The sequence below is a fragment of the Hyperolius riggenbachi genome, chromosome 9, assembly GCF_040937935.1.
Source record: "Hyperolius riggenbachi isolate aHypRig1 chromosome 9, aHypRig1.pri, whole genome shotgun sequence".
Lineage (NCBI taxonomy): Eukaryota > Metazoa > Chordata > Amphibia > Anura > Hyperoliidae > Hyperolius > Hyperolius riggenbachi.
This window is the reverse complement of record NC_090654.1, coordinates 63,960,204-63,978,591: the sequence shown is the minus strand read 5'-3', so window position 1 is coordinate 63,978,591 and position 18,388 is coordinate 63,960,204. Positions and strand designations below refer to the sequence as shown.

General features: G+C 43.7%; 2 protein-coding genes across 4 annotated transcripts in view; one reads left to right on the top strand and one right to left on the bottom strand.

Annotated features, from left to right (window-relative positions):
• The window catches only part of SEMA3B (semaphorin 3B), a 175,267-nt gene that overhangs the window by 117,517 nt on the left and 39,362 nt on the right, over positions 1-18,388 (top strand). For all 3 annotated transcript variants that reach the window (XM_068252939.1, XM_068252940.1, XM_068252938.1), the window contains 3 exons: positions 5,742-5,882; positions 15,701-15,855; positions 17,056-17,118. In XM_068252939.1, coding sequence (XP_068109040.1) covers positions 5,783-5,882; positions 15,701-15,855; positions 17,056-17,118 — 318 coding nt within the window. In that variant the 5' untranslated portion in view covers positions 5,742-5,782. The remainder of the gene's footprint in view (positions 1-5,741; positions 5,883-15,700; positions 15,856-17,055; positions 17,119-18,388) is intronic.
• On the bottom strand, positions 10,153-13,380 carry LOC137531619 (uncharacterized). Its single transcript, XM_068251557.1, has 2 exons — positions 13,207-13,380; positions 10,153-13,133 (listed from the first exon to the last, which is right to left on the bottom strand). Exons 1-2 carry the CDS (start codon positions 13,278-13,280, stop codon positions 11,738-11,740), a joined length of 1,470 nt encoding a protein of 489 aa, XP_068107658.1. The 5' UTR covers positions 13,281-13,380; the 3' UTR covers positions 10,153-11,737.

Below are 18,388 nucleotides of genomic sequence, written 5' to 3'. Positions count from 1 at the left end.
ACATTTGATCATAAAATGTGTGTTGTGCCTCCTCCTTCCTTCATCGCTAAGGTGCTTCCATTTGCCAACTGCCAATAGACCAGTGCCCAGTAATAAAGTTACCAATATCACATGGGCTGGGGAAAGCCTGCAGGAATGCCCCTAGTGGGCGATTTGAGCAGGGAATCCCTCTCCTCCCAATACTTTCCGAAATAGCGGCAATTATTGTCGATAATCTCGGGGGGGCTATAGCGTGGCTGTGGGGGGGCAGAGAGCATGCCTCTGTGTCCCATCTGCCCCGCCTCGGGTTCTCTTTAAGGGCTCTTACACAGTGGGACGTTACGTTGCAGGGGACGTTAAGGTCGCATAACGTTCCCCTGACCACAACAGCATGGTGGTGCTAAAGGTGGACGCTACATAGAGTCACATTATGCGGCTCTTGGTGCGCCGTTTTCGTTCGATAGAACCAGCAATGATTCATATGAATCATTGCTAGCAGGCAGAGAACCGAGAATGATTCATATGAAGCATTGCTAGCAGGCAGAGAACCGAGAATGATTCATATGAAGCATTGCTAGCAGGCAGAGAACCGAGAATGATTCATATGAAGCATTGCTAGCAGGCAGATAACCGAGAATGATTCATATGAATCATTGCTAGCAGGCAGAGAACCGAAGATGATTCATATGAAGCATTGCTAGCAGGCAGAGAACCGAGAATGATTCATATGAAGCATTGCTAGCAGGCAGAGAACCGAGAATGATTCATATGAATCATTGCTAGCAGGCAGAGAACCGAAGATGATTCATATGAAGCATTGCTAGCAGGCAGAGAACCGAGAATGATTCATATGAATCATTGCTAGCAGGCAGAGAATGATTCCTATGAATCATTGCTAGCAGGAAGAGAACTGGTATTGCCGGGCAGGGAATATTAATTAGCCATGTGGCTAGGCAAAATGGCGGACTCTCCCCTCCTCCTCTCCTGCACACAAAAAACAATAAAACAACATTACTGAGCATGTGCAAACAGTCTAACGCGGCTAAGGGCCTTTTTCCACTAGCCTGCGATTTGCGATTTGCTTCTGATCGCAAATCGCAAGGTACATTAAACTAATGGAAACTGCAGCAGCATTTTCCATTAGTGCGATCCGAATGCGATGCGATTTTGGTCAAAGCGCAATCGTCGTCCTGCCGCGTTTTGTATGCCATTGAGCTGGACTATAATGAATATAGTAGCTCAATCGCAATCGCATGGTGGAAATTGAAACGCATTGCGATCGCATTTCATAGTGGAAAAGAGCCCTAAAACCACGTATAACGCACAGCATGCTGCACTTTCATAGAACGTGCAGCGTTACAATGTAACGCAACCTGGGAACTGTGAACAGCCCATTGATTTTTCATTACTGTGAGTTGGGCTGCGTTACAGGCTGCTCTAACGTGCGTCTGTAACGTCCCACCGTGAAAGCAGCCTAAAGGACAACTAAAGTGAGAGGGATATGGAGGCTGCCATATGTATTTTCTTTTATGTAATACCAGTTGCCTCACTGTCCTACTGATACTCTGCCTATAATACATTTAGCTGCAGCCCCTGAACAAGCATGCAGCAGATCAGGTGTTCCTGACATTGCCAGATTTGACAAGATTAGCTGCATGCTTGTTTCTGGTGTAAAGGCTCATACACACATCAGACTATAGTCTTTGGAAAGTGAAAGATCACAGACCAATCTTACCACCCTTCATGTAGTATGAGAGCCATACCTACACAGTCTTTTCTATGGAGCTGAACTCCACATCAGGAAAAAATCTTTGCAAGCTGCTGCACACACAGATGCTGTACAGACACAAAAGATCAGTATCTGCAAAAGATCTGTTCCTGCTAAAATCCATTCCTGCAATTGCAATGATAGTCTATGAGATCTGCAGATCATCATACACAGGGGCGTAACTAGAAATCACTGGGCCCCCCTGCGAATATTTGGATGGGGCCCCCCCATAGGTGCCAAATAATCGTAATGGGGCACCGTTTCACTGTAAATTAATTGTAAAGTGGGCAGCATTTTACCAGACAATCGTAATGTGGGCCAGAAAATCGTAATGTGGGCAGAGTTCACCAGAAAATCGTAATGTGGGCAGAGTTCACCAGAAAATCGTAATGTGGGCACCAGTCACCAGAAAATCGTAACGTGAGCAGCAGTCACCAGAAAATTGTAACGTGGACAGCATTCACCAGACAATCGTAATGTGGGCAGCGTTCACCAGAAAATCGTAATGTGGGCAGAGTTCACCAGAAAATCGTAATGTGGGCAGCGTTCACCAGAAAATTGTAACATGGACAGCATTCACCAGACAATCGTAACGTGGGCAGTGTTCACCAGAAAATCGTAATGTGGGCCAGAAAATCGTAATGTGGGCAGTATTCACCAGAAAATCGTAACGTGGACAGCATTCACCAGACAATCGTAACGTGGGCAGCAGTCAGTCACCAGAATATCATAATGTGGGCAGCACACACCAGAAAATCCTAATGTGGGCAGCAGTCACCAGAAAATCCTTATGTGGGCAGCAGTCACCAGAAAATCGCAATGTGGGCAGCAGTCACCAGAAAATCGCAATGTGGGCAGCAGTGACCAGAAAATCCTTATGTGGGCAGCAGTGACCAGAAAATCACAATGTGGGCAGCAGTGACCAGAAAATCGTAATGTGGGCAGCAGACACCTGAAAATCGCAATGTGGGCAGCAGACACCAGAAAATCGTAATGTGGGCAGCAGACACCAGAAAATCGCAATGTGGGCAGCAGACACCAGAAAATCATAATGTGGGCAGCAGACACCTGAAAATCGTAATGTGGGCAGCAGGCACCTGAAAATCGTAATGTGGGCAGCAGACACCAGAAAATCATAATATGGGCAGCAGACACCAGAAAATCGCAATGTGGGCAGCAGACACCAGAAAATCGCAATGTGGGCAGCAGACACCAGAAAATCGCAATGTGGGCAGCAGTGACCAGAAAATCGCAATGAGGGCAGCAGTGACCAGAAAATCGTAATGTGGGCAGCAGACACCTGAAAATCATAATGTGGGCAGCAGACACCAGAAAATCATAATGTGGGCAGCAGACACCAGAAAATCATAATGTAGGCAGCAGACACTAGAAAAAAAATGCACCTGTGAAAAAAAAAACAATATTCACTTACCTGACAGAAGTCTTCTCCTCTCCCGGCATCTGGCTCACAGCTCCCCGAGTCCTCCTGCAGCACATCTCCCGCGCTGACAGGCAGAGTGCAGGGCTACGGCAAGATGGCTGCCGAAGCCCTGTACTAGAGACACAAATAGTCTCCAGTGTAGGGCTTCTTCGGCGGCCATCTTGCCGTAGCCCTGCTCTGCCTGCCGGCGGAGACTATGCAGGCTGCTGGAGCGGGGCTGCGGGGAATGAACTGGCGCAGCGTCTATTAGACGCTGCGGCCAGTTGAGCACCTTGCTGGGGGGTCCAGAGCAGCGCTACCCCCACGCACAGTGAGCGGGCCCCAGAGCAGCCCCGGGACCCCCTGCGGCTGAGGGGGTCGCATCCCCGGTAGGTATGCCGGTGATCATACACACATGATTTAAGTGACATTCATCTGCAGATCAAGCAATCATCCGCAGATCTGAAAATCCATCCTGGTGGATCTGATCTGCAGATGAATGTCAGTTAAATCATGTGTGTATGATGATCTGCAGATCTCATAGACTATCATTGCAATTGAGGGAATGGATTTTAGCAGGAACAGATCTTTTGCAGATACTGATCTTTTGTGTCTGTACAGCATCTGTGTGTGCAGCATCTTGCAAAGATTTTTTTCTGATGTGGAGTTCAGTTCCATAGAAAAGACTGTGAAGGTATGGCTCTCATACTACATGAAGGGTGGTAAGATTGGTCTGTGATCTTTCATTTTCCAAAGACTATAGTCTGATGTGTGTATGAGCCTTAAGTCAGACACTACTGCAGCCAAATAGATCAGCAGGGCTGCCAGGCAACTGGTACTGTTTAAAAGGAAATAAATATGGCAGCCTCCGTATACCTCTTACTTCAGTTGTCCTTTAAATAGGACCTGAACTCAGAACTTCCGCATAATAACCTTTAAAGAAAAATGTTTCCTTGTTACAGCTGATACAAGTCCTGCAATAAATCTGCAGTGTGTCTACTTCCTGCTTTCATGGACGCAGACATATTGTTAACATCCTGTGTTTACCACTTAGCTTCTCTGCCATGGCAGTCAGCTGATATATCAGCAATATTTGTTTTCTTTTGAACAAGACCAGTTCCCTGGCAGTTTTGCAGCATCAGTAGTGTCTGAATCACACACCTGAATTAAGCATGTGGCTAATCCAGTCTGACTTCAGTCAGAAACACCTGATCTTTAGCTAAAACTATTTGAGGTAGAGGCTTAGCAGGACAGCCAGTCAATATGCATTATTTAAAAAGGAAATAAATATCCCATATCCCTCTCATTTCAGCTGTGCTTTAATTACAAGAGAATCTGATAGTTTGTCCTGCAAACAGCAGTGGTGTCAGTTAGCTTCAGTGAAGTGTAAACAAGTCCAGTCTTTTAGGGCCAAACTCCACTAGGAGCCACGGCCGTTCCCATTTGACAGAACCTCCTGTTGTGCCGCGAAGGCGCATACAGAATCGTTAGCCTTTCCTTTCATGGTTTAGGATTCGACTGTGTGCTGCATAAAACTGCAGCATGCTGTCCAGATTCACACAGCAGTACGATATGGATGGCTGGGGCCATTGCACAGATGGGCACGATTGCGGCGGGTACGTGCGGCGATTCATTATCCGTCAGGATTCCGCAGTTTCTGTATCAGCGGTCTCTGGTCCTTAAGGGGGCAGAGACCGCTGGTACTTAAATGGTTAAGCACTGTGCCGCGATTGCTCGAGAATCGCTGCAAACTGCTGCAGGCAACACGTTTTACTGAGATCACTGCCATAGAGTTATAATTGCGCTAGCACTTTGGAGATTAGCGGGAATCACCCGCTAACCGCTCTAGTGAGACAGTACCTTAAGAGTTAATATTCTTGGTCTTTAAACAGTTGACAGGTAACAAAGATATTCCCTACTATTGTAATTGTGCTACTGTATCCTTGGGTGTTTAGCTGTGCATAGGAGAAAAATAAGGTTTTTAGACATTGGACTGTGGAAATGTGTTTGGTGATGCAGCCTGCACCTGCTACAAGAGACAAATTAGCTGTCGGCAAGAGAAACGCACACTTGATCTGCAGTAGATGGATCTGTTTGTGTGCGTTTCATTGTCAGCCGCCTGGGATAGCCAGGGGCTCTTTCAGCAAGCTGATAAAGCTCCAGTTCTGGTGTATCAGGGAAGCCTGGTCTGGAGGATATCCAGATCAAGATTATCTCTAGACTCAAAGACAGCAGAGGCGGCAAGCAGATAAGGTGCTGGAAAGGCTGTTAGATAATGAAGCATGTTGTATTATTGTAGTATTATTACCCCGCTGTCATTACTTGCTGTTTCTGCAAGAGCGCTCTCCTCTATGCCACCTTGCTGCCTCAAGTTTACCCCCTTTTTTCCCTCATTAGGTTATGGTGTAAAAATGACCAAAAGCAAACAAAACAAAAACAAGCTAAATGCTACAATAATATATACATATATCCTGAAATCTGATTTGTCATTTCACGTTATTCTAAGTATTTTGCTGATACAGATACCTGTTTGCATTTGGCTGTACATTAAGCCCTGCTTTTGTCTTTCTGCAGGTTGAGTCCTCCCATCAACCCTTCTTTGCGCTCCATATAACATGAGATCTGTCACCTGGCACCTCTTCCTGGGCACTTTACTTTGCCGTGCCATTAGTGGGGACAGTGACCTCACCCCTCGTCTGAAACTGTCCTATCACGGTGAGTATTGTTACCGTCCTTTGTTCTATCCATTACCACTGTCTGCCTGAAGTCTGTATCCCCAGTTATGTGGGTCTCTGCACAAATCTTACCTGAAGGTGCAGTGGCCTTAGGGCCCTTTTCCACTACACAGCTGAATCGCAAATCGCTAGTGATTTTTAGATCGCTAGGGTTGTTATGTTATCATAGAAATCATGAGAAGTATTTTCCACTATAGTGATTCGATTTGGAAATCGCAATCGCTTTCTGGAGCGATTTTTAGAGTGATAATGTAATGCAAATGAAAAATCGCAATCGCATAACAGAATTAATGAAAAATCGCAATCGTTGGCTTTTGTGATTGCAATTGCTAGTGGAAAAGGGCCTTTATGCTGCGTACACACAATGCGTTTTTTCCGGTAGATTTTCCATCCGGTAGATTTAAGATTCGATTTTCCGATCGATTTACGGTTCAATCCTGTTATTTTTTCTTATCTATTTCCATTTACTTCTATGAGAAATTAATCAGAAAAACGATCCAAAATAAGATCGGACGTGTCAGAAATTATCAACTCCAAAAACACTGCGCTGACCAACTTGAGAGTATCTATATATACACGGTGGTGCGCTCCTTTAAAATATCCAAAATCTAAAAATTATAAAAGGCAATAGTGCTCCTGCTATGTACACAGTTCTATATATAATAGACACATAGTCCTATAATTCCACTTTGTCCACTTCCGTGCCAGACTTGTATTCCAGATTCATTTGGAATGACCACCACCACCTCACCCTCAGAAGTGGGCACTCACCCTTAAGGTGGGTACACACATCAGACTATAGTCTTTGGAAAATGAAAGATCACAGACCAATCTTACCACCTTCCATGTAGTATGAGAGCCATACCTACACAGTCTATTCTATGGAGCTGAACTCCACATCAGAAAAAAATCTTTGCAAGCTGCTGCACACACAGATGCTGTACAGACACAAAAGATCAGTATGTGCAAAAGATCTGTTCCTGCCAAAGATCCGTTCCTGCAAATTGCAATGATAGTCTATGAGATCTGCAGATCATCATACACACATGCTTTAACTGACATTCATCTGCAGATCAAGCAATCATCTGCAGATCTGAAAATCCATCCTGGTGGATCTGATAGACTATCATTGCAATTTGCAGGAATGGATTTTTGGCAGGAACAGATCTTTTGCACATACTGATCTTTTGTGTCTGTACAGCATCTGTGTGTGCAGCATCTTGCAAAGATTTTTTTCTGATGTGGAGTTCAGCTCCATAGAAAAGACTGTGTAGGCATGGCTCTCATACTACATGGAAGGTGGTAAAATTGGTCTGTGATCTTTCATTTTCCAAAGACTATAGTCTGATCTGTGTATGCACCCTTAGAAGATGACCCTCGGCTAGATGGGTCACAATCCCCTCTGGGATCATTTTCAGGCTATCCCCCGCCTATTCTGGCTCCTTTTAGTGGTTCTTTGCCAAACAGCGTATCCACAGCAACCACCTCAAATAAAACAAAGGGTCCTTCCCATAGCGTAAAACCGTATGACAATTTTATTTATATTAAAAATGCACACTCACATTCCAGTAGAAGATATTCAGCATAGAGTTTCTTAGGGCTCTACCCCTTCACGTTGGCCACCTGGCTGGCTGTCTGTGCTCGCATTTGAGCCCGTGCTCCGATCTCCGCACGCGACACGCTAGCTTACTTCCGCATCTGCAGCCCACGGGGACTGGCACATGTTACAGCTCCATAAAGCGTTGGATACATATTCTCTTTTAATTATCGTATACACGATATATCTGTATTGTCCTTAAAGGACACCTGAAGTAAGGGACGTATGGAAGCTGCCATATGTATTTGCTTTTAAACAATACCAGTTGCCTGGCAATCCTTCATTTCCTGGCATCAGTAGTGTTTGAGGCTGCATTTCCACTTGTGCGGTGCGAATCGCCGCGGTAAAAATTCGCATGCGGATGCGAAATTCGCATGCGGGTCCATGCGAATTCGCATGGATGACGATGCATGCGAATTTAACCATGGCAGTGCTGGTGTGCTTTTCCATTGTTTCTATGCGAATTCGCATGAAATTCGCATGAAAATTCGCATACCTAAACCTCATGCGAATTTCCTATTAAATACATTGTATGCGATTCGCATAGCGGTATGCGGTATGCGAATTCTGATGGCTCTGCCATGCGAATTTTTTCTGCACAGAAAAACGCAAAGGAATCCTGACAAGTGGAAACAGTCCCATTCACTTGTATTGCTATGCGAATTTGCATGCGAAAAACGCATGCGAATTCGCGATAGTGGAAATGAGCCCTGAGTCAACAAAGCTGAAACAAGCACGCAGCTAATCCAATCAATCTTGAGTCAGAAACACCTGATCTGCTGCATGCTTGTTCAGGGTCTATGGCTAATATTATTATTAGAGGCAGAGGATCAGCAGGTCAGCCAAGCAACTGGTAATGTTTAAAAGCAAATAGTATCTGCCATATCCCTTTCACTTCAGGTTTGCTTTAATAATACAGTAGCTGCTATACTATATATAAAAATAGTCATTAGGGTGACACTGCTGGGAATGTGGAAAACTGTATACTAACCTTCGGTAGTTTTCCTTTCCTGGTGTTTCTCCATGGCAGCATACTAATGGGCAAAAGCCCCGCCTCCTTTTGCCCAGTAGGACGTCTTAAGATGTTAAATAGTCTAGATTCACCCCATGCTAGCATTCTATGTAATTTAGTACGAGCCGACAGCATAGGGTGGGCCCGTATGCTGCCATGGAGAAACACCAGGAAAGGAAAACTACCGAAGGTTAGTATACAGTTTTCCACATTCCCTGGTGTTTTCCATGTCAGCATACTAATGGGCAATAACTAGACAAAAAGGGATGGGTATGCTGAACAAATTTAATGAAAGAAACAATATTAAACAGAAATATGGTCACAAGGCAGTAGAAATTGTAGAAGCAATAACATTTTTACCAAACTCTACAGTAGACAGTGAAGCTGGATCTACACAGTAGTGCCTCAAAAATGTATGACCTGAGGCCCAGTTGGCCGCCCTACATACAGTTGATAGGGAGGTATTCCCAAAAGCTGCCCAAGAAGAAGCTAGACTTCTCGTGGAATGGGCATGAATGTCCTGCGGGGGCTGTAAGTCGTTTGACCTATAAGCCTCTTGGATAAGTGACACTATCCAATTGGCCAAAGTTCTTGTGGAGGCCATTTTGCCTTTCCTATAACCTCTTGGTACAATAAAAAGGCGATCAGAGTCTCTGATATCTTTTGTTGCTTCGATGTAAGTTTTAACCGAGGAAGGTACATCTAAAGGATGTAACTTAGAAGGATCTTCCTTAAGTTTAAAGCTTGGCAATGTCCACTCTTGGTTGAGATGGAAGGAAGAGGTAACCTTTGGAAGGAAAGAATGAATTGGGTGTAGAACCAATCTGTCTTCAAAGAACACCAGAAATGGCTCCTTGTAAGAGAGAGCCTGCAATTCGGATATTCTCCTTCCTGAGGTTATTGCAATAAGAAATGCCGTTTTTTTCGATAAATTCTGTAGAGAAGCTGAACTATTTTGCCAAAGATTAGAGTCCGTGAGAAAGTTTAGGACTAAGGGCAAGTCCCATTTGGGAAACCTAGGCTTAATTGGAGGTTTTAGCTTAATGGCTGCCTTGAAGAATTGTTTGACAAGCGGGTCTGATGACCAGGATACCCCTGAAATTGACGAGATGGCGGAGACATGTCGTCTTAGTGTAGAGTATGACAACTTCATCTCTAAGCCTTTCTGTAGAAAAGATAATAAATTACCAATGTTCATTGTGGAAACCTGAAAGCCAGCAACAGAGGCAAACTCCATAAAGGCCTTCCAGACTCTGTTATAGGAGGCCGAGGTGGAAGGTTTCTTCGATTTTAGAAGTGTATTTACCACATTAGACGGGCAACCTGAAGCTAATAGCCTAGCCCTTTCAAATGCCAGCCCATCAGGTTGAGCCTCTGAGGATTCTGATGGATAAACGATCCCTGTGACAGAAGGTTTGGTATGTTTGGTAACTGGACTGGATCTTCCAACTTTAGTTGCAACAGAAGAGGAAACCAAGGCCTCCCCGGCCAGAAGGGCAGTACCGCAAGGACTGTTACTTTGTGGATTCTCAACTTCAGAAGAAACCTGTGAATGAGTGGAACTGGAGGAAATGCATATGCTTTTTTGAAGTACCAAACCTGTGTTGGAGCATCCGTCGCTATCGCTTTCTGATCTGGAAACCTGGAATAGTAGAGAGGCAGTTTGTGATTTCTTGCCGATGCGAAGAGATCCACCTGAGGCATTCCCCATTTCTCGACAATTAGCAGAAACGCAGATGGGTGAAGAGACCATTCTGTATTGTCTAGCTTGTGTCTCGACAGATAATCCGCTTGTACGTTCTGTACTCCAGGTAAGTAGACTGCTGTTAGATCTAACAGATTGGATTGGGCTAATGACATGATTGGTTTCAGCTCGCTCATGAGATCCGAACTGTGGGTTCCTCCCTGTCTCCTGATGTATGAAACAGTCGGTATATTGTCGATTCTGAATAGGACTGCTGAACCCCTCAGAAGGTGGATGAAGTGCAGAAGGGCCTGAAACACTGCCCTCATCTCCAGAATATTGGAAATTAGATTCCTCTCTTGATCTTCCCATGAACCCTGAGCTATATGAGTCTCGTATATTGCTCCCCAGCCTAAACCACTGGCGTCTGTTGTTACTATTTTCCACGAGGGCTGGAATAGACAACGTGACCTGGTTAGATTTTTGCTGTTCATCCACCAGGCAAGAGAATTTTTTGCACGAGGAGTAATCGAAATCTTTTGATTCAAGGTGAGCTTGTTCCATTGGGAGAGGAAGTCTAGTTGGAATGGCCTTAGCTGCCAATGAGCCCAAGGTACCATCTGGATTGTAGAAGCCATTAAGCCTATAATTCTTAGACATTTTCGGGCAGGGAGATAATCCATGCTGACGAGTGGCTCCAGTGATTCCCAGATGACTTCCATTTTGGGTTGAGGTAGAGATACTGAATTTTGGACTGTATCCAGTATTGCTCCTAAAAAGAGCATTCTCTGTTGAGGTATCAGTTGGCTTTTGTTGAAATTTATTACCCATCCAAAGTCCTGCAACACTTGAATTAGAATCTTCTGATGTTGAAGAAGGAGACTTTCCGATGCAGCCAGGAGAATGATGTCGTCCAGATAATGTAGGACGCGTATTCCCTGAACCCGCACGAACGAAATAACGGCAAGAAGAACTTTCGAGAACGTCCGAGGAGACGTACCTAGGCCGAAAGGAAGACATCGGAATTGTAGGTGAAGACGGCCTATTGCGAAACGCAAAAACCGTTGAAAATCGCGATGAATCGGTACATGGAAATACGCGTCCTTGAGATCTATGGACGACATCCAATCCCCTGGCTGCATTGACATCATAATTGAATTTAGAGTTTCCATTTTGAACTTTGGAATAAGTATAAACTTGTTCAGAATCTTTAAGTCCAAGACAGGCCTGAGGTCCCCAGATTTTTTCTTTACTAGAAAGATGTTTGAATAAAAGCCTGTATTTCTCTCTGAATGAGGCACTATGGCAACCGCGTTTTGAGACATTAGACTTGCAACATATTCCTCGAGAATTTCTCTTTTTTGCTCTGACATTGGAATTTCTGTGGGAACAAACCTGGTCTTTGGAACTGCGTTCTTGAATGACCACATATGACCTTGAGCAACGGTTTTCTGGACCCAAGTGTTTTTTATTTTTCCCGCCCAGACATCGCCAAAGTGAAGTAATCTCGCTCCTACTGGAATGTCCTGGACGGGCCCCATCTCAAAAAGATTTCTTAGCTTCACCTGTCTGTTGAGAAACTCTGGATTTTATGGACCTCTGAAAGGGCTGAGATTTCCAATTCCTTTTAAACTCTTTTCCAGGTCTGTAGGATCTGGCCTCAGTAAATCTATTAAATTGTTGTCTTTTAAACTGGGGATATTTTGTTCTTCTGAATTTTCTATCTTGTGGGATCAGGCCGGATTTGCCACCGGTGACCCTTGAAATTGCGGTGTCCATTTTGGATCCGAAAAGATTTTTACCATCAAACGGTATTTTAGCCCATGACTGTTTGGATGTGGGGTCAGCTGACCATGGCTTAAGCCAGAGCGCTCTCCTGGCCATAATATTGTAAAGCATAGACCTACTAGAACTCCTGACTGTATCAACGGCAGCTGTACCCACAAAATCAGAAACTAGACTGAGTTCCTCCAAGGCAAAAGTAATGTCTTCAACTGAGGAATTGGACACAACCGCTTTTTGAACATCTTCGATCCACACTTTCAAGGCTTTCGCCACTGAAGTCAACGATATTCCAATTCTTGTAACCTCCCCTGAGGCTAAGAAGGCTCTCTTTAAATCCTGATCTATCTGCCGATCCATAAGGTCGCTAAAGGAAACTGAGTCTTCCAGAGGTAAGGTTACGTTTTTTACAATTTTCATCAATGACGCATCCACAAGAGGATTTGTGGATATAAGTGCCTCATCAGGTTCCGCTAGAGGATATAACTTCTGCAGCTTGTTCTTCAGTGAAGGTTTTTTAACCGTCTTCTCCCACTCATCTGTAATTAATTCCTTAATTTCATCTAGTAAAGGAAAAGAGATTTTAACTTTATCTAATTGCTTATAGTATCTCTTCTTTTTGGGGGAGGATACGTCATCTTCCCACTGAATTGCTTCTTTAATTCTTGCAACAAACGGAGGAATTAGGGAAAAATCAAAACCGATACTTTCATGCTCAGAATCATCATCTGAAGAATATTTCTCTGTGGAGAATGAATGCGCCTCGGATCTAGGAGGAGATTGTTTCGTGTTCAATTCTGAAACGGTATCTTTGACAACCTGCTTTATTAACGTGGATACTTCTCTGTCCTCCCTAGCTATATCCAAGTGACATAAGTCACATACTTTTTTGTTAGGTAATGCTAATCTACCACAAATCCAGCAGGATTCCTTAGCTGGAAAAGCTGGTTTTGCCATGTTAGGATTAAAGTATGGATCATAATCTTCAGAGCTAACAGATGATGATGATTTATGCGTTTGTGAACTGGGATGTGACTTTGTATCCACTACAGTAACCACCGACTTTGTGGACTGCGATTTCCCTCTTGACTTTGCATGGTAATCTGTACTGCCTCCCTCCCGGGCATCTTGATTGTCTTTTAAATCCGACTCCTTTCTGCAAATAAATATGCAGAAATTAGCACTAATCTTCTGGCTCAAATTAATTACCCATCACTTACCAACCTTACCTATTTGATCTCGATTTCGACTTCGATTTCGATTTCGAACTCGAATTTTGGTGTTCTCCTTTTCTCTTCCCCATAATTAAGCAGCTAGAATTGAGAAAGATATTGGCTTTACCAATCTTTCCAAACACTCAGGAAGCAGAAAAAACATGTATGCATCTGAGAGATTTACCTATATCCTGATATTATTGCCTCCTTACTATGTTGTACATTTTCTATATAAATATCCACATGAATATATGTCTGTTAAAGATATACCCATATATATACAGATATGTATAGATATACATACATATCTACACATATGCACACATATAAATACAGTAATATATACTTATATCAGAATATTTATCTACACATTGAATGCAAATATTGTAATCCAATGAAGCAAAACCAAATGCATATATCAGAATATCCTGGAAAGGAATCAAGCACAGGAAGGAGAACGCACAACAGTTCCACTAGAAAATATACTTATGGTAGGAGCGGCAAAATGAAAGCTTACCGGAGGATAAGAGGAGCAGAGGAACAGGTCCGGGCTGGCAGCAGCTGAAGACGCTACTGACAGCGCCGCTTAAGAAGCCCTTGCGGAAGTACGTCATGAAAAGGGCAATTTTGCCCAAAACAAAGATGGCCGCCGAACTACTTCCTGTTAATGGAAGTAAAACCAGCCTCTGGCCGCGCGCGCGCGGCTATACACACAAAATCCCGGTACTGCAGCGGGCTGACCGCAGAATACCCAGCACAGACGGAGGGAGAAAAACTCTTGCACACCTAAGAAGGTAACCATCATACATTAACCCATAACGTAGCAAGCAAGGCAAATCAGGGAAGGCAAAAATAAATGCATTTAACAGCAGTGCTGCAGGGGAGGCTCAATGTTATTTAAACATTTAGTGAGCACGCAGGAATTTTATAACTTGTCCCAGAGAACACCAGAGGGGACTCCATACCTTTTAGGAGCCTTTAGCTACCGAAGATATGGACCACAACAGCAGAGCCAAACTGTCGGTGCCCGCCAGAGGCGGAGGTAAGGTTTTCGAAAGAGGTCCTGCTGGAGGCGAGGACATAAAAAAGAATGCTAGCATGGGGTGAATCTAGACTATTTAACATCTTAAGACGTCCTACTGGGCAAAAGGAGGCGGGGCTTTTGCCCATTAGTATGCTGACATGGAAAACACCAGGGAAAGAGCACTGTACAGACATGCTGTTTGTCTATAGCCAAGCAACATGTACTGTGCAATGAAGAGGGACAACAGGGTGGTACAGAAGTTAGCGGTGTCTTGTGGAGCAGGTCATTACGAGCACAGTGGGCTTGTTCGTCACTCGGCGTTAATCGTTCCGCCATTGCAGTATGCTAACATAACGTTGGCATGTGTACAACGTTTAATACAAGAATCTAACTACTAAACACTGAACGACTTTAAAGTGGACCTGTACTCTCGAACAGGACAGAAGGAAAACATAGAGAAATGCCCCCTGTATGTATTTAGATAGTTTAGCCTGTCTAATTTCCCTTCATCTGTGACTTATCACAACTGTAAGTTAATTTCTTACCTGTGTCAGCTGGCTGCCTCGGCAGAGCAGCTAATTTGTAAACACAGGATGTTAACCCTATGGCTGCTTCCATGAATGCAGGAAGTAGAAACACAGCAGATTTATTGCAGGATTTGTTTCAGCTGTAACAAAGAAATGTTTTTCTTTAAAGATTTTATTATGCTGTTGCGTATCTTTTAGATCAGAGAGGAAGTTGAATTTTTGAATAGTTATAAAAAGGAACCTTTGACAAGCAATCTAAGTGATTTTTTTTTTATCCACTCTGCCCGCAGTAATCTCCAATCTTATTGGTTGATGTAGATAAATTGGTCCTTCCACACCCGGGCTGGGCTGCGATATGCAGGGATGTGATATATTCCGCTGTAATTCATTGTATTGTTAGTGCTGACGGTGTAATACGAAGGAACAGACACACAGCAGAACTACTTTATATGTCGCCTTCCGCACGCACTTAACCTTTGACCTTCTCATGACATTTTCCAAAATGTCTAAGAGGCCCATTCAGTGGGGGCCGTGCTGGCGGTCGGATAAACAGCAGGACCGTGCCAACATATCGCTGCTGTCATCCGCTGGAGGAGCAGCGTGAGAGCTGGGAAAACAATATGTTCAGAACAGCCTCCATATTTCTCTCATGACAGGTTTACTTGAACGAGAATGTAGCCAATTCCCCAAATATGGAGGACATCAACGAGACACATATTACTGGTTCCTTTTGTACAGGTGGATGACATGTAGAAAACTGATACATATGTATAGTGAGATGGATTTAACTGTTAACTTTATGCTGTGTTTAATGCTTTAGACCGTAGATGATTTTGAGTATAATACCTCTTACTGTGGAATGTGATTGGCTGATCACTGTATGAGTATTTATACATACATTATAGTCCCCCCCTCCCCCGATTGGCCTCTGATTACTCTAGTTGATTTGTCCCCCCAGACCTGTCCTACCACAGCCTGCGGACGTACACCCATAAAGGGTCCTGTTGCTATGACACCCTGTTGCTGGATGAGGAGCGTGGTCGCCTCTTTGTGGGCGGGAGGAATTACCTCTTGTCGCTGAGTTTGGATGACATCACCACTAACCACTATGCGGTAAGTTCCTAACATAACTGTGATGCCTGATGTTAGTCACAGTCATCTGTAACGGTTTCTGTAAGCTTCTTGTTATCTTTTCTGTCTAAAGGTGGCCACACACCATACAATTGTTTAAGTATCTGTTCAATTTAAGAATTGCAATCAATTTTTCTGACTGATTGTAACATTTCAAAAATATGACCAATGTACCACACACCTATGTTCAATTTTTTTCCTCAATTATGATAAAAATGATTGGAAACTCTGAGAAAATTGAGAGGGTGTGTATATCAATAAATTAACAATCCAACACACACCATACAATCTTTAGTAGAAATTGAAGAGAAATATCTGGCATTCCGGATCGATTTAAATCGAAAAAAACGGGAAATCCGATCAGATTTTTCAGTCGAATGAAAAAAAAAGCTTTTAATATTTTCGAGAGATACGATCGTTTTTATCGAATTACTGTAAAATCGGATCATTTTATTGTATCGTGTGTGGCCACCTTAAAGGTAGCCATACATCAGAAGATTATTGGCAGAATCGACAGAGACACATTTATCCCTAATCGAATTTGATTAGAGGGAGCTTTGCATGTTTAGGGAAGCAGCGGCGGGGATTTTGTCATTTCGTGTCTCGTTCCGAAATAGTCCACCGTACCGCCGCATACCCAATCAACCGACTTTAGCACGACACCTTTCATCAGAGGCAGTCGACTCACGCGACCAATTTCGTACCAAAATTGGTCGCATCGTCGGTTGAACCTGCAGTTGGCGGCACCGATTTTCAACCAGTTCGATAATAATCAAATCGGTTGGTCGATCGGCCGCCAAAGTCGACAGATATATGGGCACCTTAATTCCCCATTTTACATTGTCAGGCTTCTTTACTAATACTTCCACCTTCTTGGCCCCACCCACTTCATCAACTTTTCTGATTGCTATGGGTGTATTTATAGTGTCTGTCTGTGGATGGAAAGAAATTCTGCTGACTCATCATAACCTGAAAGCAAAATGTTCAATAAGCACAATGCAGCTTATAGCAACCTTCAGAGGTGTTTGCAAGTATTTAATTTTTTACATTAAAAACCACCTATAGCAAATCAGATTTTACCAAATTTCTTCTTTATACCTAACATGAAAGGAAAGAAAATCTGAAATAAAACCCCTTATAATGTGTCTTTTAAATTATAAAATTCCATTTCCCCCCAAACAGATCCCATGGCATGCGCCAGTGGAGTGGCGGGAAGAATGCAACTGGGCGGGGAAAGACATAAACGTGAGTATGGGAGAAACCTCAGAGGTCCTTTCTGGGTGGAGTTACAAAAGAATTGATTGGGATCTGTAGAGGAAGTCCACCATTGGCACCATTAGTTCTTGTCAAATTGTTTAATTTTTTTTCAATTCAAGAAGTACAATCAATTTTTCTGATTGATTGTACCATTTGAGAAATCTGACCAATGTCCAACACACGTGTGTTAAATTTATCCCCAATTATGACAAAAAATTACTGAAAAAATTGGTTGCTTCTATACATTAACCTCCTGAGCGGTATGCCCGACACTGTGTCAGGCATACTGCTCGCTAGCCTCAGGAGTCCCCCATGAATAATTTATTTGATTAATTGCGCGTGTCACGCATCTGAGCGGCCGTGGCCACGCACGTGCTCGCTCCCGCTGACGTCTCCGGGAGCACAACCTCATACTGCGCCTGCGCAGTAAACTCCCGGAGACGGAGCGGGAGCGCGCATTATTCAACTTGTTAGACAAATAATTGCCCGGTGCCGGCGGCGGGGAACAAGTGATCGGAGGAGGACGGCGTGGGACATAACAGCTACGGGGACAGATAGAAGATAAACAGACACTTACCTGGGGCAGGTAAGTGTTTGTTTATCGTCAGCGAGGAGAAGGCCAGCGCATACCACGAAGGCTGCATCTGAAATGACCAACAGCTCACGTGTGCAGCACCTCTAATAAGCTATCTCACACTTCGCATTCAATTCAGATGCAAATCATATGCATAACTACTATTACTTACCATGCAAACGGGAAACTCAGAAATACAGGCTGGGAGCAGCTAACCTGGTAGTAACATACTAGCAAAATTATGAAAGGGGGGGGGGGGGGATTCAGGGATGCGTAACTGTCCTCCTCCCCCCCCCCCCCCACCCCCCTTCCCTTCATAACTGTCTGGTTATGTTTATTGCAGGACTCCACAGAACCCCTTTAAGAGCCATATTCTTGTGTCACATTATTGATTAGGGAGCAGTTGTTCATTTACATGTATCTTGCAAACATCTACAATGTATGGCCAGTAAGGATGATCAATGAGATGCAAATATGTCCAAGTTCATGTAGGATTATGTACATTATTATGCAAATATATGCAGCTTGAAAATGGACCAATCAAGTCCCACGAAGGTTTAAAATGATTGGTCCATTTTCAAGCTGCATCTATTATCATCAGTAATGGTTAGCTTTACATTGGCGCATAGATGAACACTAGCCATATAAAATGGCTGCTGCAGAATCCATCCCATTACTGCCCCG

Excerpts from the sequence above, each read along its gene's own strand:
- LOC137531619 (XM_068251557.1), bottom strand. The coding sequence starts at position 13,280 with ATGGGGAAGAGAAAAGGAGAACACCAAAATTCGAGTTCGAAATCGAAA. Across the intron at positions 13,134-13,206 it reads TCGAAATCGAGATCAAATAG|AAAGGAGTCGGATTTAAAAG; the intron begins GTAAGGTTGGTA and ends ATTTATTTGCAG.